This window comes from Heptranchias perlo, chromosome 35 (genome assembly GCF_035084215.1).
Source record: "Heptranchias perlo isolate sHepPer1 chromosome 35, sHepPer1.hap1, whole genome shotgun sequence".
Classification (NCBI taxonomy): domain Eukaryota; kingdom Metazoa; phylum Chordata; class Chondrichthyes; order Hexanchiformes; family Hexanchidae; genus Heptranchias; species Heptranchias perlo.
Window position 1 is genome coordinate 27,566,721 of NC_090359.1, and position 27,062 is coordinate 27,593,782.

The window sequence follows — 27,062 nt, forward strand, 5'->3', positions numbered from 1 at the left end:
TCGGCTCCCCCACCCTCCCCTCCCCTCCACTCCACTCATGCCTTCCCCCCACCCCTTCCCTCCCCTCCGCTCCCCCCAACCGCCTTCCCCCTTCCCTCCCCCCTTCACTCCTCCCACCCCCTCCGCCTCCCCCCCCTCCACTCCACTCCCCCACTCCCTCCCCTCCACTCACCCCCTCCCCCTCCGCCCACCCCCTCCACTCCCCCCTCCCTCCCCCTCCACTCCCCCCACCCCTCCCCCTCCACTCCCCCACTCCTCTCTCTCCCCTCCACTCCCCACTCCCTCTCTCCCCCCCACCACTCCCCCACTCCTCTCTCCCCCCTCCCTCCCCTCCCCTCCGCTTCCCCCACCCCCTCCCACCACTCCTCACACTCTCTCACACTCAAGCACTTTCCAGCAGGAATCTTGGAATGGTGATCAGGAACGCGACCCTGGCTGATTTTCTCCCCCTCCCTACCCCAGAGTCCCCGCTGCAGCCCGGGCTGAGATCATTAATCCAGCACAGGCTGGAGGAGGAGGGGAACTGAACCTGGACTTCGAGGCTCACTACCTCACTGGGCAGTGCATTCATCCCCTGAGCCTCCCACCATGTTTTAGGATTAAAAGTGTCGGCCGGGACTCAGTTGTTCCCTCTCTCTCTCTCTCTCTCTCATCTCTGAGTCAGAAGGTCGTGGGTTCGAGTCCCCACTCCAGAAACTTGAGCACAAAATCCAGGCCGACACTTCCAGTGCAGTACTGAGGGAGCGCCGCACTGTCGGAGGGTCAGTACTGAGGGAGCGCCGCACTGTCGGAGGGTCAGTACTGAGGGAGCGCCGCACTGTCGGAGGGTCAGTACTGAGGGAGCGCCGCACTGTCGGAGGGTCAGTACTGAGGGAGCGCCGCACTGACGGAGGGTCAGTACTGAGGGAGCGCCGCACTGTCGGAGGGTCAGTACTGAGGGAGCGCCGCACTGTCGGAGGGTCAGTACTGAGGGAGCGCTGCACTGTCGGAGGGTCAGTACTGAGGAGCGCCGCACTGTCGGAGGGTCAGTACTGAGGGTGCGCCGCACTGTCGGAGGGTCAGTACTGAGGGAGCGCCGCACTGTCGGAGGGTCAGTACTGAGGGAGCGCCGCACTGTCGGAGGGTCAGTACTGAGGGAGCGCTGCACTGTCGGAGGGTCAGTACTGAGGGAGCGCTGCACTGTCGGAGGGTCAGTACTGAGGGAGTGCCGCACTGTCGGAGGGTCAGTACTGAGGGAGCGCTGCACTGTCGGAGGGTCGGTACTGAGGAGCGCCGCACTGTCGGAGGGTCAGTACTGAGGGAGTGCTGCACTGTCGGAGGGTCAGTACTGAGGGAGTGCTGCACTGTCAGAGGTGCCGTCTTTCGGATGTGATGTTAAACCGAGGCCCCGTCTGCCCTCTCAGGTGGATGTAAAAGATCCCACGGCCACTATTTTAAAGAAGAGCAGGGGGAGTTCTCCCCGGTGTCCTGGGGCCAATATTTATCCCTCAACTAAAATCACTAAAACAAGATTATCTGATCATTATCACATTGCTGTTTGTGGGATCTTGCTGTGCTCAAATTGGCTGCCGCGTTTCCTACATTACAACAGTGACCACACTTAAAAAAAAAGTACTTCATTGTCTGTAAAGCGCTTTGGGACGTCCTGAGGTGGTGAAAGGTGTGGGAGAAATGGGAGGTCCTTCCTTTTATTTTGTGTCGGTTTTTACCTGGACCGAACTCTTGGTTCTTTGAGAAATTGAAGGCTTGAATCTGCTCGTCCACCATATCCACCCAGAAGCTGCTCGTCACCTTCACCGATTGATTCTTGCATCTAAAGGAGTGGCCAAGGTGAGTGTCGAGTGTTTGCAGGCTGCTGTTCCGTGCGGTGTAACGGGACGGTCCTGATAAAAGATCCCACAACAGTTATCGAACTCGCTCACCCGGCCAACTGACCCGACAGAATCCTTCCATTCGTCACGCTGCTCGACGACATCCAGTATTGTGTAAGCAGAAATGGGTCACCGACTCCATCCCCCTCCCCGGTCACCGACTCCATCCCCCCTCCCCCGGTCACCGACTCCATCCCCCTCCCCGGCCACCGACTCCATCCCCCTCCCCGGCCCACCGACTCCATCCCCCTCCCCGGTCCACCGACTCCATCCCTCTCCCCGGTCACCGACTCCATCCCTCTCCCCGGTCACCGACTCCATCCCTCTCCCTCGCCACCGACTCCATCCCCCCTCCCCGGTCACCGACTCCATCCCCCTCCCCGGCCACCGACTCCATCCCCCTCCCCGGCCACCGACTCCATCCCCCTCCCCGGTCACCGACTCCATCCCTCTCCCCGGCCACCGACTCCATCCCCCACCCCGGTCACCGACTCCATCCCCCACCCCGGTCACCGACTCCATCCCTCTCCCCGGTCACCGACTCCATCCCTCTCCCCGGTCACCGACTCCATCCCTCTCCCTCGCCACCGACTCCATCCCCTCTCCCCGGTCACCGACTCCATCCCCCTCCCCGGTCACCGACTCCATCCCTCTCCCTGGACACCGACTCCATCCCCCTCCCCCGGTCACCGACTCCATCCCCCTCCCCGGTCACCGACTCCATCCCCCTCCCCGGTCACCGACTCCATCCCCCCTCCCCGGTCACCGACTCCATCCCCCTCCCCGGTCACCGACTCCATGCCCCTCCCCGGTCACCGACTCCATCCCCCCTCCCCGGTCACCGACTCCATCCCCCCTCCCCGGTCACCGACTCCATCCCCCTCCCCGGCCACCGACTCCATCCCCCTCCCCGGTCACCGACTCCATCCCCCTCCCCGGCCACCGACTCCATCCCCCCTCCCCGGCCACCGACTCCATCCCCCCTCCCCGGTCACCGACTCCATCCCCCTCCCCGGCCCACCGACTCCATCCCCCTCCCCGGTCACCGACTCCATCCCCCTCCCCGGCCCACCGACTCCATCCCCCTCCCCCGGCCACCGACTCCCATCCCCCTCCCCGGTCCACCGACTCCATCCCCCCTCCCCGGCCACCGACTCCATCCCCCTCCCCGGTCACCGACTCCATCCCTCTCCCCGGTCACCGACTCCATCCCCCTCCCCGGTCACCGACTCCATCCCCCTCCCCGGTCACCGACTCCATCCCTTTCCCCCGGTCACCGACTCCATCCCCCTCCCCGGTCACCGACTCCATCCCTCTCCCCGGTCCACCAACTCCATCCCCCCTCCCCGGTCACCGACTCCATCCCCCTCCCCGGCCCACCGACTCCATCCCCCCTCCCCCGGTCACCGACTCCATCCCCCTCCCCCGGTCACCGACTCCATCCCCCCTCCCCGGCCACCGACTCCATCCCCCTCCCCGGCCACCGACTCCATCCCTCTCCCCGGTCACCGTCTGAGGCCGAACCAGACCGTTCACAACCTCGGCCTCCTATCTGACCCTGAGCCGAGCTTCTGACCCCATATCCTCTCCATCACCAAGACCACCGACTTCCTCCTCTGTAACATCGCCCGTCTCCGTCCCTCAGCTCATCCGCTGCTGAAACCCTCATCCGTGCCTTTGTAACCCCCAGACTGGACTATTCCAATGCTCTCCTGGCCGGCCTCCCATCTCCCACCCTCCATTAACTTCAGCTCAACCAAAACTCTGCTGCCCCGTATCCTAACTCGCACCAAGTCCCGTTCCACCCATCACCCCCCTGTGCTCGCTGACCTACACTGGCTCCCGGTCCCGGGAACACCTCGATTTTAAAATTCTCATCCTTGTTTTCAAATCCCTCCATGGCCCTCGCCCCCCCCTCCCTATCTCTGTAACCTCCTCCAGACCCTACAACCCCTCCGAGATCTCTGCGCTCCTCCAATTCTGGCCTCTTGCTCATCCCCCGATTCCCATCGCTCCACCATTGGCGGCCGTGCCTTCAGCTGCCTGGGCCCTAAGCTCTGGAATTCCCTCCCTAAACCTCTCCGCCTCTCTCTCTCCTCCTTTAAGACGCTCTTTAAAACCTCCCTCTTTGACCGAGCTTTTGGTCACCTGTCCTAATATCTCCTTATGTGGCTCGGTGTCAAATTTTGTTTGATAATCGCTCCTGTGAAGCACCTCGACCCTGTTACATAGGAACAGGAGGAGGCCATTCAGCCCCTCGAGCCTGTTCCGCTATTCAATTAGATGATGGCTGATCTGTATCTTAACTCCATTTACCCGCCTTGGTTCCGTAACCCTTAATCCCCTCACCCAACAAAAATCTATCAATCTCAGTTTGCCCAGGGGGACAGGGGGGTTTACACTGGGCCCAGGGGGGACAGGGGGTTTACACTGGGCCCAGGGGGTTTACACTGGGCCCAGGGGGTTTACACTGGGCCCAGGGGGTTTACACTGGGCCCAGGGGGTTTACACTGGGCCCAGGGGGTTTACACTGGGCCCAGGGGGTTTACACTGGGACCAGGGGGTTTACACTGGGACCGGGGGGGACAGGGGGGTTTACACTGGGCCCAGGGGGGGACAGGGGGTTTATAGTGGGACCGGGGGGGGGGGACAGGGGGTTTACACTGGGGACCCGGGGGGGACAGGGGGTTTACACTGGGACCCGGGGGGGGACAGGGGGTTTACACTGGGCCCCGGGGGGGACAGGGGGTTTACACTGGGGACCGGGGGGGGGGGGACAGGGGGGTTTACACTGGGACCGGGGGGGGGGGACAGGGGGTTTTACACTGGGACCAGGGGGGGGACAGGGGGGTTTACACTGGGACCAGGGGGGGACAGGGGGTTTACCTAGCACAAAGGAAGATGGTAGTGGTTGTTGGAGGCCAAGCATCTCAGCCCCAGGACATTGCTGCAGGAGTTCCTCAGGGGCAGTGTCCTAGGCCCAACCATCTTCAGCTGCTTCATCAATGACCTTCCCTCCATCATAAGGTCAGAAATGGGGATGTTCGCTGATGATTGCACAGTGTTCAGTTCCATTCGCAACCCCTCAGATAATGAAGCAGTCCGAGCCCGCATGCAGCAAGACCTGGACAACATCCAGGCTTGGGCTCATAAGTGGCAAGTAACATTCACACCAGATAAGTGCCAGGCAATGACCATCTCCAACAAGAGAGAGTCTAACCACCTCCCCTTGACATTCAACGGCATTACCATCGCCGAATCCCCCACCATCAACATCCTGGGGGTCACCATTGACCAGAAACTTAACTGGACCAGCCATATAAATACTGTGGCTACGAGAGCAGGTCAGAGGCTGGGTATTCTGCGGCGAGTGACTCACCTCCTGACTCCCCAAAGCCTTTCCACCATCTACAAGGCACAAGTCAGGAGTGTGATGGAATACTCTCCACTTGCCTGGATGACTGCAGCTCCAACAACACTCAAGAAGCTCGACACCATCCAGGATAAAGCAGCCCGCTTGATTGGCACCCCCATCCACCACCCCTAAACATTCACTCCCTTCACCACCGGCGCACTGTAGCTGCAGTGTGTACCATCCACAGGATGCACTGCAGCAACTCGCCAAGGCTTCTTCGACAGCACTTCCCAAACCCGCGACCTCTACCACCTAGAAGGACAAGGGCAGCAGGCACATGGGAAACAACACCACCTGCACGTTCCCCCTCCGAGTCACACACCATCCCGACTTGGAAATATATCGCCGTTCCTTCATTGTCGCTGGGTCAAAATCCTGGAACTCCCTTCCTAACAGCACTGTGGGAGAACCGTCACCACACGGACTGCAGCGGTTCAAGAAGGCGGGCTCACCACCACCTTCTCGAGGGCAATTAGGGATGGGCAATAAATGCCGGCCTCGCCAGCGACGCCCACATCCCGAGAACGAATAAAAAAATCACTGGGACCGGGGGTGACAGGGGGTTTACACTGGGACCGGGGGGGGTGACAGGGGGTTTACACTGGGACCAGGGGGGGACAGGGGGTTTAACACTGGGACCAGGGGGGGGACAGGGGGTTTACACTGGGACCAGGGGGGGGACAGGGGGTTTACACTGGGACCAGGGGGGGGGACAGGGGGTTTACACTGGGACCGGGGGGGGGGGTGACAGGGGGTTTACACTGAAGGTTATTGGAACAATGACATCCTTTACCACGAGGGGGGCTGTTGAGGCAGAGATTTTATTGTCATTTAAAAGGGAATCGGAGAAGGATCAGAAAAAGAACATGAAAGGATTTCGGAGAAGGGGCTGGGGGGAATGGGAACAGAATGAACAACTCCATGTGAAGAGCTAGCACCGGCTTAGTCACAGGCAGGATGGGCCGAATGGCCTCCATCCATGCTGTGCTTTCTACAATTAAAACATATTTAGATATCAGGTTGTCACGTTACTGAGCGGGGAACGATAATTCCTTGTTGGGGAGTGTGAAGGGGCGGTAGCGAGCCCCCCACCCAAACCGTTCCCCGAGCTCCCTCATTCCGCACTGTCCATCGATCTCCGCCTCCCCCCCCGGTCCCGGTGCACTTGTGGTTTCTCTTTTCGGCCTCACCCCGCTTCGACCTTTACCCTTACATCGAGCCGAGGGGCCGCCGATCAGCCGGGGGGGCAAGGCCGGCCGGCCGGACTTTGGCCAGTCTGCACTGGCCGGATTCCGCTGGCCGTGTCTCTGAGGGGCGGGGGGAGGAGAGAGGCATCCGGCCGAGACCCCCCCCGCTGCGCTGTTCAGGTGGAAATAAACGATCCGAGAACTTGCATTCACACAGCGTCTTCAAACAGCAAAAACCTCCCAAGGGCCCGTTTCATACGTGACAACACTGAGCACACTTCAAAAAAAGCACTCCATTGGATGTAAACACTTTGGGGACGTCCGGACGTGGTGAAAGGCCCTGGAGAAATGGCAATAATTCCTTTCTTTCTCTGAAGCCAATTTCAGCAACTCGACCCCTCCCTGGGCTGAGATCAGGGTCTATTTACACTGCCCCCTGGTCCCCTCCTGCACACTATGGGATGGATTTACCAACTGAGCCAGCGAACGCACAAAGCCGGGACTTCTGCTCTCCAAGGGTGACTAACCGGAACGTCCCAACGAGAACCAAGAAATACCAGGATCCCCCCAGTGCCCCGTGTGATCATTACACCCACTGGTGGTAGGGGGGTCACCGTGGTATCACGTGACTCCTGGGCAGCGGTGACCGTCCCCCGCCACCCCCCCCCCCTCAGCTCATCTGCTGCTGAAAACCCTCATCCGTTCCTTTGTTATCTCCAGACTGGACTATTCCAATGCTCTCCTGGCCGGCCTCCCATCTCCCACCCTCCGTAGACTTTAACTCATCCAAAACTCTGCTGCCCGTCTCCTAACTCGCACCGAGTCCCGTTCACCCATCACCCCCTGCGCTCGCTGACCTACATTGGCTCCCGGTCCGGGAACACCTCGATTTTAAAATTCTCATCCTTGTTTACAAATCCCTCCGTGACCCTCGCCCCCCCTCCCTATCTCTGTAACTTCCTCCGGCCCCTACAACCCTCCGAGATCTCTGCGCTCCTCCAATTCTGGCCTCTTGCGCATCCCCCCGATTTCCTTCGCTCCACCATTGGCGGCCGTGCCTTCAGCTGCCTGGGCCCTAAGCTCTGGAATTCCCTCCCTAAACCTCTCCGCCTCTCTCTCCTCCTTTTAAGACGCTCCTTAAAACCTCCCTCTTTGACCGAGCTTTTGGTCACCTGTCCCTAATATCTCCTCATGTGGCTCGGTGTCAAATTTTGTTTGATAATCGTTCCTGTGAAGCCCCTTGGGACGTTTTACTACGTTAAAGGCGCTATATAAATGCAGGTTGTCGAATTGATGTTGGGAGGGAGAGAGGGAAACTCACCAGATGTGCCAGGGAACTTGTACTTCAGCTCACTCTGAATTTCTCTCAGGTAGAAGGAGTGTTGTTTGCTGTTCTGTGGAGAGAGAAACAAAAAGAAAGCCGGGAAGCAGAAGAGAAACACAATGCAGATTTACCATCACCCAACAGCGAACTTTACCCTCTGACCCCTGGGTTGCTGTGGCAGCTAGCGACACTTATATCAATGTTATCCGTCCCTTTCAGCTCAGAGCAAGTACCCAGCTGGTGATGGCAGTGAGTCGCTGTCCAGTGACCCCCTGGGTTCCTGCTCCCGAACACCGTCCAGTGACCCCCCTGGGTTCCTGCTCCCGATCACCGTCCAGTGACCCCCTGGGTTCCTGCTCCCGATCACCGTCCAGTGACCCCCTGGGTTCCTGCTCCCGATCACCGTCCAGTGACCCCCTGGGTTCCTGCTCCCGATCACCGTCCAGTGACCCCTGGGTTCCTGCTCCCGAACACCGTCCAGTGACCCCCTGGGTTCCTGCTCCCGATCACCGTCCAGTGACCCCCTGGGTTCCTGCTCCCGATCACCGTCCAGTGACCCCTGGGTTCCTGCTCCCGAACACCGTCCAGTGACCCCCTGGGTTCCTGCTCCCGATCACTGTCCAGTGACCCCCTGGGTTCCTGCTCCCGATCACTGTCCAGTGACCCCCTGGGTTCCTGCTCCCGATCACCGTCCAGTGACCCCCTGGGTTCCTGCTCCCGATCACCGTCCAGTGACCCCTGGGTTCCTGCTCCCGATCACCGTCCAGTGACCCCTGGGTTCCTGCTCCCGATCACTGTCCAGTGACCCCCTGGGTTCCTGCTCCCGATCACTGTCCAGTGACCCCCTGGGTTCCTGCTCCCGATCACCGTCCAGTGACCCCCTGGGTTCCTGCTCCCGATCACTGTCCAGTGACCCCCTGGGTTCCTGCTCCCGATCACTGTCCAGTGACCCCTGGGTTCGGGAGGGTTCCTGCTGGTGGGATTCTCGGGTAGTTATGGGAGAGGGGGGATTTTCTGGGGGGGATTCTCGGGTAGATCTCGATGTTCAGGGTTTGAAATACTCACCACCTTAAATCCGAATGTCAGAGATCCCTCTGGGAAGGTCAGGGTCATATTCACAGTGTCAGTCCCACACGACCCAGAGCTATTTGTTAATAAGGGCTGGATCATGAACACTCCCCACTGCTGGAAACAAAGAACACAACAGAGTCAAGTTTACTGAAAATATCTTTGCCTTCTTTTTGTTGCCACATTTAGTATTTTCCTCAAATGAGGCCAACTTGAACTGAGAGTAAGGTGTGTGTTACATTGAAAGTACAGCACAGAAACAGGCCATTCGGCCCAACTGGTCTATCCCGGTGTTTATGCTCCACACGAGCCTCCTCCCTCCCTACTCCATCTCACCCTATCTCCATATCCTTCTATTCCTTTCTCCCTCATGTGTTTATCGAGCTTCCCCTTAAATCCATCTACACTATTCACCTCAACCACTCCTTGTGGGAGCGAGTTCCACATTCTCACCACTCTCTGGGTAAAGAAGTTTCTCCTGAATTCCCGATTGGATTTATTAGTGACGATCTTATATTTATGACCCCTAGTTCTGGTCTCCCCCACAAGTGGAAACATCTTCTCTACGTCTACCCTATCGAACCCCTTTCATTATCTTAAAGACCTCGATCAGGTCACCCCTCAGTCTTCTCTTTTCTCGAGAACAGAGCCCCAGCCTGTTCAGCATTTCCTGATAGTTATAACCTCTCAGTTCTGGTATCATCCTTGTGAATCTTTTTTGCACCTTCTCCAGTGCCTCGATATCCTTTTTATAATATGGAGACCAGAACTGTGCACAATACTCCGAGTGTGGTCTAACCAAGGTTCTATACAAGTTTAACATAACTTCCCTGCTTTTCAATTCTATCCCTCTAGAAATGAACCCCAGTGCTGGGTTTGCTTTTTATGGCCTTATTAACCTGTGTCGTTACTTTTAGTGATTTGTGAATCTGTCCCCCCAGATCCCTCTGCTCCTCCACCCCATTTAGACTCTGATTCTCCCAGCAGTGTGAGGCCTCCTTATTCCACCTACCAACATGCTCCACCTCACACTGATCTATAATGGAATTAAATTTGCCAATTACACGCCCATTCTGCACGTTTATTCCTGTCCTCTTGTATTTTGAAGCATTCTTCCTTTCTATTAACTGCACCTCCCAATTTGGTGTCGTCCGCAAACAGCAGTCCCAGGACCAATCCCTGTGGAACACCACTTCCCACCTTTTGGCCAGTCTGAGTAACTACCCTTAACCCCTTACTCTCTGTTTCCTGTTTTGTAACCAGCTGACTCTCCATTCTGCTACCTGTCCCCTAACTCCACACACTCTGACCTTCGTCTCGACTCTACAATACGATATCTTAGCGAAAGCCTTTTGAAAATCCAAATATATTACATCTACCGCAACACCCATGTCTACTCTTTCTGTTACTTCTTTAAAGAATTCAGTGAGGTTGGTCAAGCATGACCTTCCCTTCCACTACTCAATAATCACTAATAAATCCAATCGGGAATTGAGGAGAAACTTCTTTACCCAGAGAGTGGTGAGAATGTGGAACTCGCTCCCACAAGGAGTGGTTGAGGTGAATAGTGTAGATGGATTTAAGGGGAAGCTGGATAAACACATGAGGGAGAAAGGAATAGAAGGATATGGAGATAGGGTGAGATGAAGAGGGGAGGGAGGAGGCTCGTGTGGAGAATAAATGCCAGCACAGACCAGTTGGGCCGAATGGCCTGTTTCTGTGCTGTAGTTTCGATGTAACTCAGCATTCTCTTCCTCTCCCTCCACACACACACACACACACACACACACATGGACACATAGACACACACAAAGAGACACAGACACACAAAGAGACACACAGAGACAGAGACTCACACACACACACACACACACACACACAAAGAGACACAGACACACACAAACACACACACACACACACACACACACAGGGGACCTGTGTGAAATGCGTTCAGACCATCTCAATCCAGTTCCTAGTGGGCCCACAGCAAAAATTGACCATCAAATTCAGGGAGGCCACAGGACGGCTAGTGTGGGAAATGGAAAAATCCCACACTGGTCACTGGGAGCAGTCTCTGAAATTGGGGTCGTACCAACCCGAGAGTTTGATGGGACAGTGTAGAGGGAGCTTTACTCTGTATCTAACCCTGTACCTGCCCTGGGAGTGTTTGATGGGACAGTGTAGAGGGAGCTTTACTCTGTATCTAACCCTGTACCTGCCTTGGGAGTGTTTGATGGGACAGTGTAGAGGGAGCTTTACTCTGTATCTAACCCGTGCTGTACCTGCCCTGGGAGTGTTTGATGGGACATTGTAGAGGGAGCTTTACTCTGTATCTAACCCGTGCTGTACCTGCCCTGGGAGTGTTTGATGGGACAGTGTAGAGGGAGCTTTACTCTGTATCTAACCCGTGCTGTACCTGCCCTGGGAGTGTTTGATGGGACAGTGTAGAGGGAGCTTTACTCTGTATCTAACCCGTGCTGTACCTGCCCCTGGGAGTGTTTGATGGGACAGTGTAGAGGGAGCTTTACTCTGTATCTAACCCGGGCTGTACCTGCCCCTGGGAGTGTTTGATGGGACAGTGTAGAGGGAGCTTTACTCTGTATCTAACCCTGTACCTGCCCTGTGAGTGTTTGATGGGACAGTGTAGAGGGAGCTTTACTCTGTATCTAACCCGTGCTGTACCTGCCCTGGGAGTGTTTGATGGGACAGTGTAGAGGGAGCTTTACTCTGTATCTAACCCGTGCTGTATCTGCCCTGGGAGTGTTTGATGCTGACTCTGGGGCTGTTCAATTCCCCAGTACTGACATCTAGTAAAAGATAAAACACCCTGCTTACCATCCCCTTCTTTCCCTTCTTTTCCGTTTTATATTGGACCCGGAGCTGTAGCTTCAGTGACGCCATTGCACAGACAGTCTTGTTGTCAGTCACTTTGTATTTTCCTTCCTGAAGTACAGGGGGTAAAGTCGGGTGCACGGGGGTCGTATGCACTGAATGTGTCGTATGATTGGCTGGAGGGATGGTTGTGTGATTGGCTGGAGGGATGGTTGTGTGATTGGCTGGAGGGATGGTTGTGTGATTGGCTGGAGGGATGGTTGTGTGATTGGCTGGAGGAATGGTTGTGTGATTGGCTGGAGGAATGGTTGTGTGATTGGCTGGAGGAATGGTTGTGTGATTGGCTGGAATGGTTGAATGAGTCACTGGAATTGTCGTGTGATTGGATGGGGGCACCGTCGTGTGATTGGCCGTGTGAGGGGAGGTGGGCGTGCTGGCGGGTAACAGAGTGACCGGTGTCGGGGCAGTTACGGTGGTCGCAGGTAACAGGGTGACCGGTCTCAAACGACAATTCGTTCCCTCACACTGAACGTCACAATTTGCTGTGAAAAGAAAATAACTACAAATATTATTTGGTGCAAATTACTGAACTGAATCATAGAATGGTTAGAGCACAGGAGGAGGCCATTCAGCCCATCGAGCCTGTGCCGATTCCCTTTTGAAAGTTATTATTGAATCTGCTTCCACCGCCCTTTCAGGCAGCGCATTCCAGATCAGAACAACTCGCTGCGTAAAAAAAATTCTCCTCATCTCCCCCCTGGTTCTTTTGCCAATTACCTTAAATCTGTGTCCTCTGGTTACCGACCCTCCTCCCCACTGGAAACAGTTTCTCCCTATTTACTCTGTCAAAACCTTTCATGATTTTGAACACCTCGATTAAATCTCCCCTTAACCTTCTCTGCTCTAAGGAGAACAATCCCAGCTTCTCCAGTCTCCCCACATAACTGAAGTCCCTCATCCCCGGGACCATTCTGGTGAATCTCCTCTGCACCCTCTCCAAGGCCTTGACATCCTTCCTAAAGTTGAAAATCAACGGTTAGATGGAAAAGAATTGGACAGAAGTTGAGATGGATCAGGAAATTCATTAGATGATGTCAAGACTGGGTCTTAAACACCTTTAGATTGACAAAGGAAGAGTGAGCAATCAGCATCCTGGCTTTCAGCACCAATATGATAAGAATTCTCTAAAACTAACCTCAATCTCCCAAAGATTTGTATCTAACCCGTGCTGTACCTGCCCTGGGAGTGTTTGATGGGACAGTGTAGAGGGAGCTTTACTCTGTATCTAACCCTGTACCTGCCCTGAGAGTGTTTGATGGGACAGTGGAGAGGGAGCTTTACTCTGTATCTAACCCTGTACCTGCCCTGGGAGTGTTTGATGGGACAGTGTAGAGGGAGCTTTACTCTGTATCTAACCCGTGCTGTACCTGCCCTGGGAGTGTTTGATGGGACAGTGTAGAGGGAGCTTTACTCTGTATCTAACCCGTGCTGTACCTGCCCTGGGAGTGTTTGATGGGACAGTGTGGAGGGAACTTTACTCTGTATCTAACCCGTGCTGTACCTGCCCTGGGAGTGTTTGATGGGACAGTGTGGAGGGAGCTTTACTCTGTATCTAACCCGCGCTGTACCTGCCCTGGGAGTGTTTGATGGGACAGTGTAGAGGGAGCTTTACTCTGTATCTAACCCTGTACCTGCCCTGGGAGTGTTTGATGGGACAGTGTGGAGGGAGCTTTACTCTGTATCTAACCCGTGCTGTACCTGCCCTGGGAGTGTTTGATGGGACAGTGTAGAGGGAGCTTTACTCTGTATCTAACCCGTGCTGTACCTGCCCTGGGAGTGTTTGATGGGACAGTGTAGAGGGAGTTTTATTCTGTATCTAACCCGTGCTGTACCTGCCCTGGGAGTGTTTGATGGGACAGTGTAGAGGGAGCTTTACTCTGTATCTAACCTGCGCTGTACCTGCCCGGGGAGTGTTTGATGGGACAGTGTAGAGGGAGTTTTATTCTGTATCTAACCCGTGCTGTACCTGCCCTGGGAGTGTTTGATGGGACAGTGTAGAGGGAGCTTTACTCTGTATCTAACCTGCGCTGTACCTGCCCGGGGAGTGTTTGATGGGACAGTGTAGAGGGAGCTTTACTCTGTATCTAACCCGCGCTGTACCTGCCCTGGGAGTGTTTGGTCCTGACTCTGGAATGGGAGTGTTCCAATTCCCCAGCACTATGATCCCTCACCTGGATAAGCACAAATAAAAATGTTTCAAAAAGATATTACCCAACTACCTAAACGTGCATCTTGCACTCTGGGAGCGTTCGATTTGTACATCTCCACAGGAAGTTGGGGTTCGAGAGGCTGCAAGAGGAAGTCTGACCACAGGCTTCAAATCGTTAACTATCTTCATTGTGGTTAGGATCAGATCAGCCATGATCTTATTGAATGGCGGAGCAGGCTCGAGGGGCCGATTGGCCTACTCCTGCTCCAATTTCTTATGTTCTTATGTTCTTATGTTCTTATTCATGCTCACAGTTTGAAATATCTGTACTGAGAAAAATGGGTTTGGGGCTAATTAGGGGGTTCGGTGAGCTACAGGCACGGAACAAAGCCCGTTCGGGCGAGTGTTCATATTCACCGCTGGGTGGAGAGTGAAGCAGACTCCTGTTTCCAGGGATAATTTCTATCCAGTGACCCCAGGGTTAGAGAGAGGGGAAATCAGCCAGGGCTCCTGCTCCTGATCACTGTCCAGTGACCCCAGGGTTAGAGAGAGGGAGAATCAGCCAGGGTTCCTGCTCCTGATCACTGTCCAGTGACCCCAGGGTTAGAGAGAGGGAGAATCAGCCAGGGTTCCTGCTCCTGATCACTGTCCAGTGACCCCGGGGTTAGAGAGAGGGGAAATCAGCCAGGGCTCCTGCTCCTGATCACTGTCCAGTGACCCCAGGGTTAGAGAGAGGGGAAATCAGCCAGGGCTCCTGCTCCTGATCACTGTCCAGTGACCCCAGGGTTAGAGAGAGGGAGAATCAGCCAGGGTTCCTGCTCCTGATCACTGTCCAGTGACCCCGGGGTTAGAGAGAGGGGAAATCAGCCAGGATTCCTGCTCCTGATCACTGTCCAGTGACCCCAGGGTTAGAGAGAGGGGAAATCAGCCAGGGCTCCTGCTCCTGATCACTGTCCAGTGACCCCGGGGTTAGAGAGAGGGGAAATCAGCCAGGTTTCCTGCTCCTGATCACTGTCCAGTGACCCCGGGGTTAGAGAGAGGGGAAATCAGCCAGGTTTCCTGCTCCTGATCACTGTCCAGTGACCCCTGGGTTAGAGAGAGGGGAAATCAGTCAGGCCTCCTGCTCCTGATCACTGTCCAGTGACCCATGGGTTAGAGAGAGGGGAAATCAGCCAGGGTTCCTGCTCCTGATCACTGTCCAGTGACCCCGGGGTTAGAGAGAGGGGAAATCAGCCAGGATTCCTGCTCCTGATCACTGTCCAGTGACCCCAGGGTTAGAGAGAGGGGAAATCAGCCAGGGCTCCTGCTCCTGATCACTGTCCAGTGACCCCGGGGTTAGAGAGAGGGGAAATCAGCCAGGTTTCCTGCTCCTGATCACTGTCCAGTGACCCCGGGGTTAGAGAGAGGGGAAATCAGCCAGGTTTCCTGCTCCTGATCACTGTCCAGTGACCCCTGGGTTAGAGAGAGGGGAAATCAGTCAGGCCTCCTGCTCCTGATCACTGTCCAGTGACCCATGGGTTAGAGAGAGGGGAAATCAGCCAGGATTCCTGCTCCTGATCACTGTCCAGTGACCCCTGGGTTAGAGAGAGGGGGAAATCAGCCAGGGCTCCTGCTCCTGATCACTGTCCAGTGACCCCAGGGTTAGAGAGAGGGGAAATCAGCCTGGGTTCCTGCTCCTGATCACTGTCCAGTGACCCCAGGATTAGAGAGAGGGGGAAATCAGCCAGGGTTCCTGCTCCTGATCACTGTCCAGTGACCCCTGGGTTAGAGAGAGAGGGGAAATCAGCCAGGGTTCCTGCTCCTGATCACTGTCCAGTGACCCCTGGGTTAGAGAGAGGGGAAAATCAGCCAGGGCTCCTGCTCCTGATCACTGTCCAGTGACCCCAGGGTTAGAGAGAGGGGAAATCAGCCAGGATTCCTGCTCCTGATCACTGTCCAGTGACCCCAGGGTTAGAGAGAGGGGAAATCAGCCAGGGTTCCTGCTCCTGATCACTGTCCAGTGACCCCAGGGTTAGAGAGAGGGGAAATCAGCCAGGGTTCCTGCTCCTGATCACTGTCCATTGACCCCTGGGTTAGAGAGAGGGGAAATCAGCCAGGGTTCCTGCTCCTGATCACTGTCCATTGACCCCTGGGTTAGAGAGAGGGGAAATCAGCCAGGGTTCCTGCTCCTGATCACTGTCCAGTGACCTCTGGGTTAGAGAGAGAGGGGAAATCAGCCAGGGTTCCTGCTCCTGATCACTGTCCAGTGACCCCTGGGTTAGAGAGAGAGGGGAAATCAGCCAGGGCTCCTGCTCCTGATCACTGTCCAGTGACCCCCTGCTGGAAAGTGCGTGTGTGTGGATATCAGGTGAGGTCCTGGGCCCATGGAGAATAGCCATCAGGACGAGATATTGGGAGAGGGGGAAGGGGTGAGGGAGATGTGACAGCGTCCAGGGAACCTGTCACCCGACCTTCAGAAGGGGGCTGGAGAAATGAATAAAAAAGATGAAGGGAGGAAATGGTGTGAATAATGTTGGGATTTGCCTGTCTCTCTCCACAGAGAGGCCACCCTGGATTTAACAGGCTGGATTTCCAGAGTGTTTCTCTCCATTACCTTCGGAGTGGGGGGAGGGAGGGAGGAGGGAGGAGGGATGAGGGAGGAGGGAGGAGGGATGAGGGAGGAGGGATGAGGGAGGAGGGATGAGGGAGGAGGGAGGAGGGATGAGGGATGAGGGAGGAGGGATGAGGGAGGAGGGAGGAGGGATGAGGGATGAGGGAGGAGGGATGAGGGAGGAGGGATGAGGGATGAGGGAGGAGGGAGGAGGGAGGAGGGAGGAGGGAGGAGGGATGAGGGAGGAGGGAGGAGGGAGGAGGGAGGAGGGAGGAGGGAGGAGGGATGAGGGAGGAGGGAGGAGGGATGAGGGAGGAGGGAGGAGGGATGAGGGATGAGGGATGAGGGAGGAGGGATGAGGGATGAGGGATGAGGGAGGAGGGATGAGGGATGAGGGAGGAGGGAGGAGGGAGGAGGGATGAGGGATGAGGGATGAGGGAGGAGGGAGGAGCAGATTCCTTCCAATCGCATTCTTATCATTTTTTAAAATATTTGAACCAGTCTTACGGGAAAGAGGAATTGGGAAATTTTCTGCTGGACTTTGCTCCGCGGTTATCTGGGATGTTGTGTAACGGACATGGTATGAGGAAAGGGAGCGTCGCCATGGTGACACCACTAGCCAATGGACCCTTCAGTTCCTCAACAGGAAGACATTGAGCTTACAACACAGGAAACAGGCCTATCGGCCCATCCTGCCCCTGTTGTCGTTTACTCTCCACTCCGGCAAATAGAGCCAATCGTATTTACCACCCTGTCCCCCATTATCCTTCACCCCCCCCGGCCTCCCCCACCACCCCGGCCCACTCTAATCCTGGAATGTTGACATTATTTCTGCCTCAACCACTAACCCTGAAAGCAAACTCCGCAGCCTCACAACTCTCTGGGGGTCACTGTAACTTTGGGCAAGGGTGTAAGTCGGCCGATATCGAATTAACTGCCTGTTATACTCCCCGCCTGATTATCCCATTCAATGAAGTCAATGGACAGGGAAATCAAGAGTCACTGACCCTTGGGGTGACCCTGGCTGGAGGTCACTGACCCTTGGGGTGACCCTGGCTGGAGGTCACTGACTCTTGGGGTGACCCTGGCTGGAGGTCACTGACCCTTGGGGTGACCCTGGCTGGAGGTCACTGACTCTTGGGGTGACCCTGGCTGGAGGTCACTGACCCTTGGGGTGACCCTGGCTGGAGGTCACTGACTCTTGGGGTGACCCTGGCTGGAGGTCACTGACCCTTGGGGTGACCCTGGCTGGAGGTCACTGACCCTTGGGTTGACCCTGGCTGGAGGTCACTGACCCTTGGGGTGACCCTGGCTGGAGGTCACTGACCCTTGGGGTGACCCTGGCTGGGAACATAGGAAGATAGGAACAGGAGGAGGCCATTCAGCCCCTCGAGCCTGTTCCGCCATTCAATGAGGTCGTGGCTGATCTGTGACCTAACTCCATATACCCACCTTAGCCCCATATCCCTTAATACCTTTGGTTAACAAAAATCTATCAATCTCAGATTTAAAATTAACAATTGAGCATCAACTGCCGTTTGTGGAAGAGAGAGTTCCAAACTTCTCCCACCCTTTGTGTGTCGAAGTGTTTCCTAACTTCACTCCTGGAAGTCCTGGCTCTAATCTTCAGTCTATGTCCCATAGTCCTAGACTCCCCAACCAGTGGAAATAGTTTCTCTCTATCTACCCTATCAGTTCCCCTTAATATGTTGAAAACTTTGATCTCAAATCACCCCATAATCTTCTAAATTCCAGGCAGTACTCCCCTAGTTTGTGTAATCTCTCTTTGTAATTTAACCCTTGGAGTCCTGGTGGATTTCTACTAAATCTACACTGCACTCCCTCCAAGACCAATATATCCTTCCTCAGGTGTGGTGCCCAGAACTGAATTCAGTACTCTGTGTGGTCTAACCAGGGCTTTGTATAGCTGTAGTATATAGGGATATGGTGCCTGACCGAGAGCTGCGATAGGCCCCTCCGTACTCGGGAATCTGGGACTATGTAGTGTTAACACTGCTCCATAACCCACCTCCTGATCCCCATATTTTATGCAGCAGTGGAGATAATTTCTGACAGAGAGTCAGCGGCTGATTAAGTAACAACTTCCCTGCCTGCAAAAGGAGTTAAAAAAGGGAACTGCGATTGACTGGGTGACCAGCCTCATGCGACAGGAACAGAAAGGGCTGAGCACATCTGACTGTGAAATATTTCAAGGTGCAATATTTTACATTTACTTCTGTAAATTCTGTAACACTTGGTTCCAGTGGTGTTCTGGGGCAATTTCTGGGAGGTGAGAGTGAGAGACAGAGTGAGAGTGAGAGACAGAGTGAGAGTGGGAGACAGAGTGAGGGAGGGAGACGGAGGCAGAGGGGCAGACGGAGGGAGGGAGGGAGACGGAGGGAGGGGGCAGACAGAGTGAGGGTGGGAGACGGAGGCAGGGGGCAGACAGAGGGAGGGGGGGCAGACAGAGGGAGGGGGCAGACAGAGGGAGGGGGGGCAGACAGAGGGAGGGGGGGCAGACAGAGGGAGGGGGGGCAGACAGAGGGAGGGGGGCAGACAGAGGGAGGGGGGCAGACAGAGGGAGGGGGGCAGACAGAGGGAGGGAGGCCAGACAGAGGGAGGGGGGCCAGACAGAGGGAGGGGGGCCAGACAGAGGAAGGGGGCAGACAGAGGAAGGGGGCAGACAGAGGAAGGGGGGGCAGACAGAGGAAGGGGGGGCAGACAGAGTGAGGGCGGGAGACAGAATGAGGGCGGGAGACAGAGAGAAAGTCAGAGACAGGGAACGAGAAGGGCAGCAAAGAGAGAAAGGGAGAGAGATTCAGAGAGGGGCAGCAGTGAGAGAGAGAGACAGACAGAGAGAGGGAGCAGAGTGAGGGGTGAGAGACACATTGCATTTTATCTCTGCAAATGGCACAAGGATGCCCAGTAGTTAAAATTAAATAGGTGACTGTATTTCAAAAACTGATTTAAGGACAAAGAGGAAGATTAGAAACTTGAATTGAATGTGCAGGAAGAACGAGGAACTGCAGGCCGACTAGGAGCTGGAGATAAACAAAGCAAGTAACAGACAAAAAAAGAAAATGGAATTAAATAAAGGAGAATAATCTTTATTATAAGATATGATACATCTATTATAAAGAATATAAGCCAAGGCTGAGAGGGCTATGCTGAACAGAGATCCCCATAGATCCCCATTACATAGAATTATACAACACAGAAGGAGGCCATTCGGCCCATTGTGCCTGTGCCGGCTCTTTGAAAGAGCTCTCCAATTAGTCTCACTCCCCCCTGCTCTTTCCCCGTACCCCTGCAATTTTTCCCCTTCAAGTATTTATCCGATTCCCTTTTGAAAGTTATTACCCACCTCTCCCTCGACACATGGGATGCAACTCAATCAATCAGTGGGTGATTTGGAGGGAGATTTTGAGGGAGGGGGGGCAGAATTTCCTCTGGGCTTTTCCCGATTGGGGTTTGCGCCGAGGCGGGAGGGGCCCCGGAAGAATGTCCACGACTTTGCTGTCGGCACCTGGGAGTGAAAACTGAGAGGCCCCCAAAAAAATGAACACATCCCCCTTGGAAATAAAATCCATTGAAATTCCCCCCAGTGGGTGGGGGACTTCAGGGTGGGATTGTGCCTGTGATGTGGAGAGACTGGAGAAGCTGGGATTGTTCTCCTTAGAGCAGAGAAGGTTAAGGGGAGATTTAATCGAAGTGTTCAAAATCATGAGGGGTTTTGATAGAGTAAATAAGGAGAAACTGTTTCCAGTTGGAGGGGGGTCAGTAACCAGAGGACACAGATTTAAGGTAATTGGTGAAAGAACCAGAGGGGGGAGACGAGGAGAATTATTTTTACGCAGCGAGTTGTTCTGATCTGGAACGCGCTGCCTGAAAGGGCGGTGGAAGCAGATTCAATAATAACTTTCAAAAGGGAATTGGATAAATAATTGAAGGGGGAAAATTTATAGGGGGAGTGGGATTAATTGGCGAGCTCTTTCAGGGAGCTGGCACAGGCACGATGGGCCGAATGGCCTCCTTCTGTGCTGTATGATTCGGTGACTGACTGACTGGTTGTTCATTTGCCACGGGTGTTTAGAAATAAATAGCGTGACATTGTTGGACAAACACAGAAAGCAGGTCAGAAACTTGCAGCCATGAGAACGATCCGAAAAGATCAATTTAAGATTCCAGACAAGATTCGCGACCTTCAGACTGTCCCAGTCAAAGGGCTTTTTAAAAAAAGTTTCTTTCAATGTTTAATCGGAGAGGGAACCCATTAATGCAACAGATACAATTAAATCTACCCCTCCCCCTTCAAATTCCAAGCAAAACACCACGAAAGGCAAACTTTACAATAATGCTTCATAAGTTTTTTTCAAATTTTTTTAACCCAAATAAAATTCCACTTTTAATCCAGTTTAAACATATAAATAAATCTGGCAACGTGTTAAAATACTGGGCCCGGAGTCGAAAGGATCTGTAACAAAAATACTGAACTTTTACATTTAAGTTTTTTTAAAAAAGTATATATATATATTTTATCGCGCCATTCGCAAACTTTTAAAACAATTCCAAACTCACCGACAGGGAATATTATCAGGAAAAGACAGAGAAACAGTGGCTGAGACATTTTCCCTCTGTGTGTTTTGTCCTTTAGCAGTTTGTGAGTGAAGTAAAGTTAATTTGCTGCCTTTGCCTCCGGAATTTCCTGGCCCTTCTGATGTCGGTTTGAGGAAATGAAACTAACGCGGAGCATTTCACTCAAATCAACAACCAACCAGGGCCAGCGTTTTAAAAATAATAAAGTCCCACGGACCAACTACAGCCCTTATAAGTTTCCAGCAGAGGTTTTTTTCCATTGAGTCACACAGCCTGGTGATCTGGAGATAGTTAAATCAAAAAAAAATAAAAACTGTAGAACAGGAGGCCGTTCGGCCCATCGTGCCCGTGCCAGCTCTTTGGAGGAGTTTAGCCGATTAGTCCCACTTTCGTAGAAGGTTACGGCTCGGAAGGAGGCCATTCAGCCCATCGAGTCCGTGCCGGCTCTACGCACAAGCAATCCGGCTAGTCCGACTCTTCCCCCTCCCCCCCCCCCCGCTTTCCCTGTACCCCTGTAAATTTTCCTCCTTCGAGTATTTATCCAATTCCCTTTTGAAAGTTATTATTGAATCTGCTTCCACTGCCCTTTCAGGCAGCGCATTCCAGATCAGAACAACTCACTGTAAAAAAAAATGTTTCCTCTTCTCGTCTCTGGTTCTTTTGCCAATTATCTTAAATCTGTGTCCTCTGGTTACCGACCCTCCTGCCACTGGAAACAGTTTCTCCTTATTTACTCTATCAAAATTTTGAACCTCTCTATTAAATCTCCCCTTAACCTTCTCTGCTCTAAGGAGAACAATCCCAGCTTCTCCAGTCTCTCCACATAACTGAAGTCCCTCATCCCTGGGACCATTCTGGTAAATCTCCTCTGCACCCTCTCCAAGGCCTTGACATCCTTCCTAAAGTGCGGTGCCCAGAATTGGACACAGTACTCCAGCTGAGGCCTGACCAGTGTTTTATAAAGGGTTTATCATAACTTCCTTGCTTTTGTACTCTATGCCTCTATTTATAAAGCCCAGGATCCCATATGCTTGTTTAATAGCCTTCTCAACTTGTCCTGCCACCTTCAAAGATTTGTGTACATACACCCCCAGGTCTCTCTGTTCCTGGACCCTCTTTACATAGAATTACATAGAACGTACAGCACAGAAACAGGCCATTCGGCCCTAACTGGTCTGTGCCGGTGTTTATGCTCCACACGAGCCTCCTGCCTCCCTACTTCATCTCACCCTATCAGCATATCCCATGTATAACATTAGCCCATCCCTGAAGTGCTCAGGATGAATTGGAGGAAGTGGAGCTTTAGCAAAGCACAGGGTGCAATCAGCAGGCAGTGATACGGAGTATGACAGGAGGTGGAGCCAACTAATGCATACATTTCCTTCAATATATATTATATAAAATTCGTCTGCTAGCTGGATTGCTCTCGCATAGAGCCGGCACGGACTCGATGGGCTGAATGGCCTCCTTCCATGCTGTGGTTCCATGATTGAATTTCCTGTCAGCCTCCAATCGATGACTTTTTTGAGAAAGTCACGAGGTTATCAAACCATGTCATCATTTCTCAAAAAGCCTTTGACAAGATTTCCTCACCAGATGGGGAGCGGTTCCAATGGACCAGGAACTGGTCGCCCAGGCACAAAGATGTGGTTAATGGATGTGGATCTGATTGGGGGGTGGGTACCAGCCGTAGCTCAGGGGGGATCACACTCACCTCAGACTCAGAAGGTCGTGGGTTCGAGCCCCACTCCAGAGACTTGAGCACAAAATCCGGCCCGCCACACCCAGCCTGGTACTGAGGGAGCTCTGCACTGTCGGAGGGTCAGTACTGAGGGAGCTCTGCACTGTCGGAGGGTCAGTGCTGAGGGAGCTCTGCACTGTCGGAGGGTCTGTGCTGAGGGAGCGCTGCACTGTCGGAGGGTCAGTGCTGAGGGAGCTCTGCACTGTCGGAGGGTCAGTACTGAGGGAGCGCTGCACTGTCGGAGGGTCAGTACCGAGGGAGCTCTGCTCTGTCGGAGGGTCAGTACCGAGGGAGCGCTGCACTGTCGGAGGATCAGTACCAAGGGAGCGCTGCACTGTCGGAGGGTCAGTACCGAGGGAGCGCCGCACTGTCGGAGGGTCAGAACCGAGGGAGCGCTGCACTGTTGGAGGGTCAGAACCGAGGGAGCGCTGCACTGTCGGAGGGTCAGTACCGAGGGAGCGCTGCACTGTCGGAGGGTCAGAACCGAGGGAGCACTGCACTGTCGGAGGGTCAGAACCGAGGGAGCGCTGCACTGTCGGAGGGTCAGTACCGAGGGAGCGTTGCACTGTCGGAGGGCCTGTAGCGAGGGAGTCCTGCACTGTCGGAGGGTCAGTATTGAGGGAGCACTGCACTGTCGGAGGGGCAGTAACGAGGGAGCGCTGCACTGTCGGAGGGTCAGTACCGAGGGAGCGCTGCACTGTCGGAGGGTCAGTACCGAGGGAGCGCTGCACTGTCAGAGGGTCAGAACCGAGGGAGCGCTGCACTGTCGGAGGGCCTGTAGCGAGGGAGCGCTGCACTGTGGGAGGGTCAGTACTGAGGGAGCACTGCACTGTCGGAGGGTCAGTACCGAGGGAGCGCTGCACTGTCGGAGGGTCAGTACTGAGGGAGCGTTGCACTGTCGGAGGGTCAGTATTGAGGGAGCACTGCACTGTCGGAGGGTCAGTACCGAGGGAGTGCTGCACTGTCAGAGGGTCAGAACTGAGGGAGCGCTACACTGTCGGAGGGTCAGTACTGAGGGAGTGCTGCATCGACATTAAACCGAGGCCCCGTCTGCCCTCTCAGGTGGATGTAAAAGTTCTCGTGTCACAGGGGGGAGTTCTCCCCGGTGTCCTGGGGCCAATCTTTATCCCACAACCAACATCACAAAAACAGATGATCTGGTCATTTATCACATTGCTGCTTGTGGGATCTTGCTGTGCGCAAATTGGCTGCTGCGTTTCCTACGTTACAACAGTGACCACATTTCACTGGTTGCGAAGCGCTTTGGGACATCCTGAGGTTGTGAAAGCCACTGCACAAATGCAAATCTTTCGTTCTTTCTGGGGCGTCACAGCCAGGACCTCCCTGGACACCCGCACTTTCCAGCGGGGGGGTGGGGGCTGCTCGATAGGGAGCTAGAGACAGAACACCCGCTGATCTGCTCCATCGCCCCAGAGTTTGCGGCCGGTTGTAGCGTCAACGGGACGGCCTTGACCGACCAGCTGTTCTTTTCCTTACTCATCAGTTCCGTTCGCCAACCTGGCCCGAGGTTGGTTACCTCAGCACAAGCAGGGCGGTTTGGAGAAGAGACGCTCCCTGCTTCTGCTTTTCCCTTCCAATGTCCAACACTGGCCGAAAGATGATGAGCATGCAGTTGTGGGAATTCCTCGTCTGTTTCTTGTGACTGGCACATGATCAGATGAGTCAGACCGAAAGCACTGGTAAAACCAAATAGGCATGGACTTGCCTCGAGATGCTTCCCTTAAGCATCTCGAGGGAGTTAAGATACAGGTCAGCTATGATCTAATTGAAGGGCGGGACAGGCTGGAGGGGGTGAACGGCCTGTTCCTGTGTGCTTGCTCTCCGCCCCACTTTGCCGATGTTCTCTCCTGCAGGTTCCCGAATGCTCTCTGGCCACAGTTCCACACTGCTACTCATCCTCCAAGGCCTCACTCGAGTGGCCATTCTTCGCCTGGAGGGCAGTGAGAGTAAGCAGGCTAGCCGGCCGTGGAGGGCGTCACAGCCGGGATTAACCCCGTTCCCACGGGCATTTCCGCCAGGATTCTTCGGGAATAATGACCTCGATTTCGTCGTCTGCTCTCAGGGTGCGGGAGTCTTTGACAAGGCCCCATTTATTGGCCCTCTCTCAGTTGCCCGATTTGTGTTTTTTTTTAACAACTGATTGATTCTCTTGGCCGCCTTGGAGGTGGATTAAGAGTTGGGACACAAGTCCCGATTTTAACCTGACTCGCCCGATGGGGATGGGATGGGTTCATGTCGGTCCCTGTTTTACACTCTGTCCCATTGACTTCAGGTTAAGGTCGGGGCTAGAGTGCGGGTACAAGACCAGGTAAGCTGGCAGGTTCCTCTCCCCGAAGGGCATTAGAATAACCCGGATTTGTGGACGTTTTATTCCTGGTGCCGGCTCACAAATCCCCAGATTTATCGAATTTAATTTCACACCATGCCGTGGTGGGACCTGAGAGTCACGTCCTTTAGTGCTCCTGTACAATAACCACTACATGATCCCAACTGAGACTGCAAGAGCGTTATAGGCCCAATTGTAGCACCCTTTCAATTGTAACATGACAGTGTCGGCCGCTGCTCAGTAGGGAGCTCTCACCTCTGAGTCAGAAGGTCGTGGGTTCGAGCCCCCACTCCAGAGACCTGAGCACAAAATCCAGGCCGACACTCCCAGTGCAGTACTGAGGGAGCGCCGCACCGTCGGAGGGTCAGTACTGAGGGAGCGCTGCACCGTCGGAGGGTCAGTACTGAGGGAGCGCCGCACTGTCGGAGGGTCAGTACTGAGGGAGCGCCGCACCGTCGGAGGGTCAGTACTGAGGGAGCGCCGCACAGTCGGAGGGTCAGTACTGAGGGAGCACTGCACCGTCGGAGGGTCAGTACTGAGGGAGCGCCGCACCGTCGGAGGGTCAGTACTGAGGGAGCGCCGCACAGTCGGAGGGTCAGTACTGAGGGAGCACTGCACCGTCGGAGGGTCAGTACTGAGGGAGCGCTGCACCGTCAGAGGGTCAGTACTGAGGAAGCGCTGCACCGTCGGAGGGTCAGTACTGAGGGAGCGCTGCACTGTTGGAGGGTCAGTACTGAGGGAGCGTTGCACTGTCGGAGGGTCAGTACTGAGGGAGCGCTGCACTGTCGGAGGGTCAGTACCGAGGGAGCGCCGCACTGTCAGAGGGTCAGTACTGAGGGAGTGCACTGTCAGAGCTGCTGTCTTTCAGATGAGATGTTAAACCGAGGCCCTGTCTGCCCTCTCAGGTGGATGTAAAAGATCCCACGGCCACTATTTGAAGAAGAGCAGGGGGGAGTTCTCCCCGGTGTCCTGGGGCCAATATTTATCCCTCAACCAACATCATTAAAATACGGATGATCTGGTCATTATCACATTGCTGTTTGTGGGATCTTGCTGTGCGCAAATTGGCTGCCGCGTTTCCAACATTACAACAGTGACTACACTTCAAAAAAAGTACTTCATTAACTGTGAAGCGCTTTGGGACATCCTGAGGTGGTGAAAGGCGTGATAGAAATGCAAGTTCTTTCTTTTGTTTCAATCTGCGATCAGCTAACAATGCAAACTGGGGATCAATTATAAAGAAGAACTCTGGCCCCTCCTACAGTGCGGCGCTCCCTCAGTACCGACCCTCCGACAGTGCGGTGCTCCCTCAGTACCGACCCTCCGACAGTGCGGCGCTCCCTCAGTACCGACCCTCTGACAGTGCGGCGCTCCCTCAGTACTGACCCTCCGACAGTGCGGCGCTCCCTCAGTACTGACCCTCCGACAGTGCGGCGCTCCCTCAGTACTGACCCTCCGACAGTGCGGCGCTCCCTCAGTACTGCCCCTCCGACTGTGCGGCGCTCCCTCAGTACTGACCCTCCGACAGTGCGGCGCTCCCTCAGTTCCGACCCTCCGACAGTGCAGCGCTCCCTCAGTACTGACCCTCCGACAGTGCGGCGCTCCCTCAGTACTGACCCTCCGACAGTGCGGCGCTCCCTCAGTACTGACCCTCCGACAGTGCGGCGCTCCCTCAGTACTGCCCCTCCGACTGTGCGGCGCTCCCTCAGTACTGACCCTCCGACAGTGCGGCGCTCCCTCAGTTCCGACCCTCCGGCGCTCCCTCAGTACTGACCCTCCGACAGTGCGGCGCTCCCTCAGTACCGACCCTCCGACATTGCGGCGCTCCCTCAGTACCGACCCTCCGACAGTGCGGCGCTCCCTCAGTACCGCCCCTCCGACT

General features: G+C 54.8%; 2 protein-coding genes across 3 annotated transcripts in view; one reads left to right on the plus strand and one right to left on the minus strand.

Annotated features, from left to right (window-relative positions):
- The window catches only part of LOC137302325 (RNA-binding protein FXR1-like), a 90,171-nt gene extending 89,644 nt beyond the window's left edge, over nucleotides 1–527 (plus strand). Inside the window, exon 16 of the mRNA XM_067971961.1 lies at nucleotides 463–527. Coding sequence (XP_067828062.1) covers nucleotides 463–527 — 65 coding nt within the window. The remainder of the gene's footprint in view (nucleotides 1–462) is intronic.
- Nucleotides 528–1,485: 958 nt separating this feature from the next.
- LOC137302538 (macrosialin-like) lies at nucleotides 1,486–21,240 on the minus strand. 2 transcript variants are annotated; one of them, XM_067972280.1, is made up of 5 exons: nucleotides 21,075–21,240; nucleotides 11,701–12,239; nucleotides 8,863–8,979; nucleotides 7,795–7,867; nucleotides 1,486–1,883 (listed from the first exon to the last, which is right to left on the minus strand). In XM_067972280.1, the coding sequence occupies exons 1-5, from the start codon at nucleotides 21,121–21,123 to the stop codon at nucleotides 1,501–1,503; spliced, it is 1,161 nt and encodes a 386-aa protein (XP_067828381.1). In that variant the 5' UTR covers nucleotides 21,124–21,240; the 3' UTR covers nucleotides 1,486–1,500. The 2 variants fall into 2 exon arrangements, with proteins under 2 accessions (XP_067828381.1, XP_067828380.1); XM_067972279.1 differs by having other exon boundaries at nucleotides 8,863–8,982; nucleotides 21,075–21,239.
- Nucleotides 21,241–27,062: the final 5,822 nt, after the last annotated feature.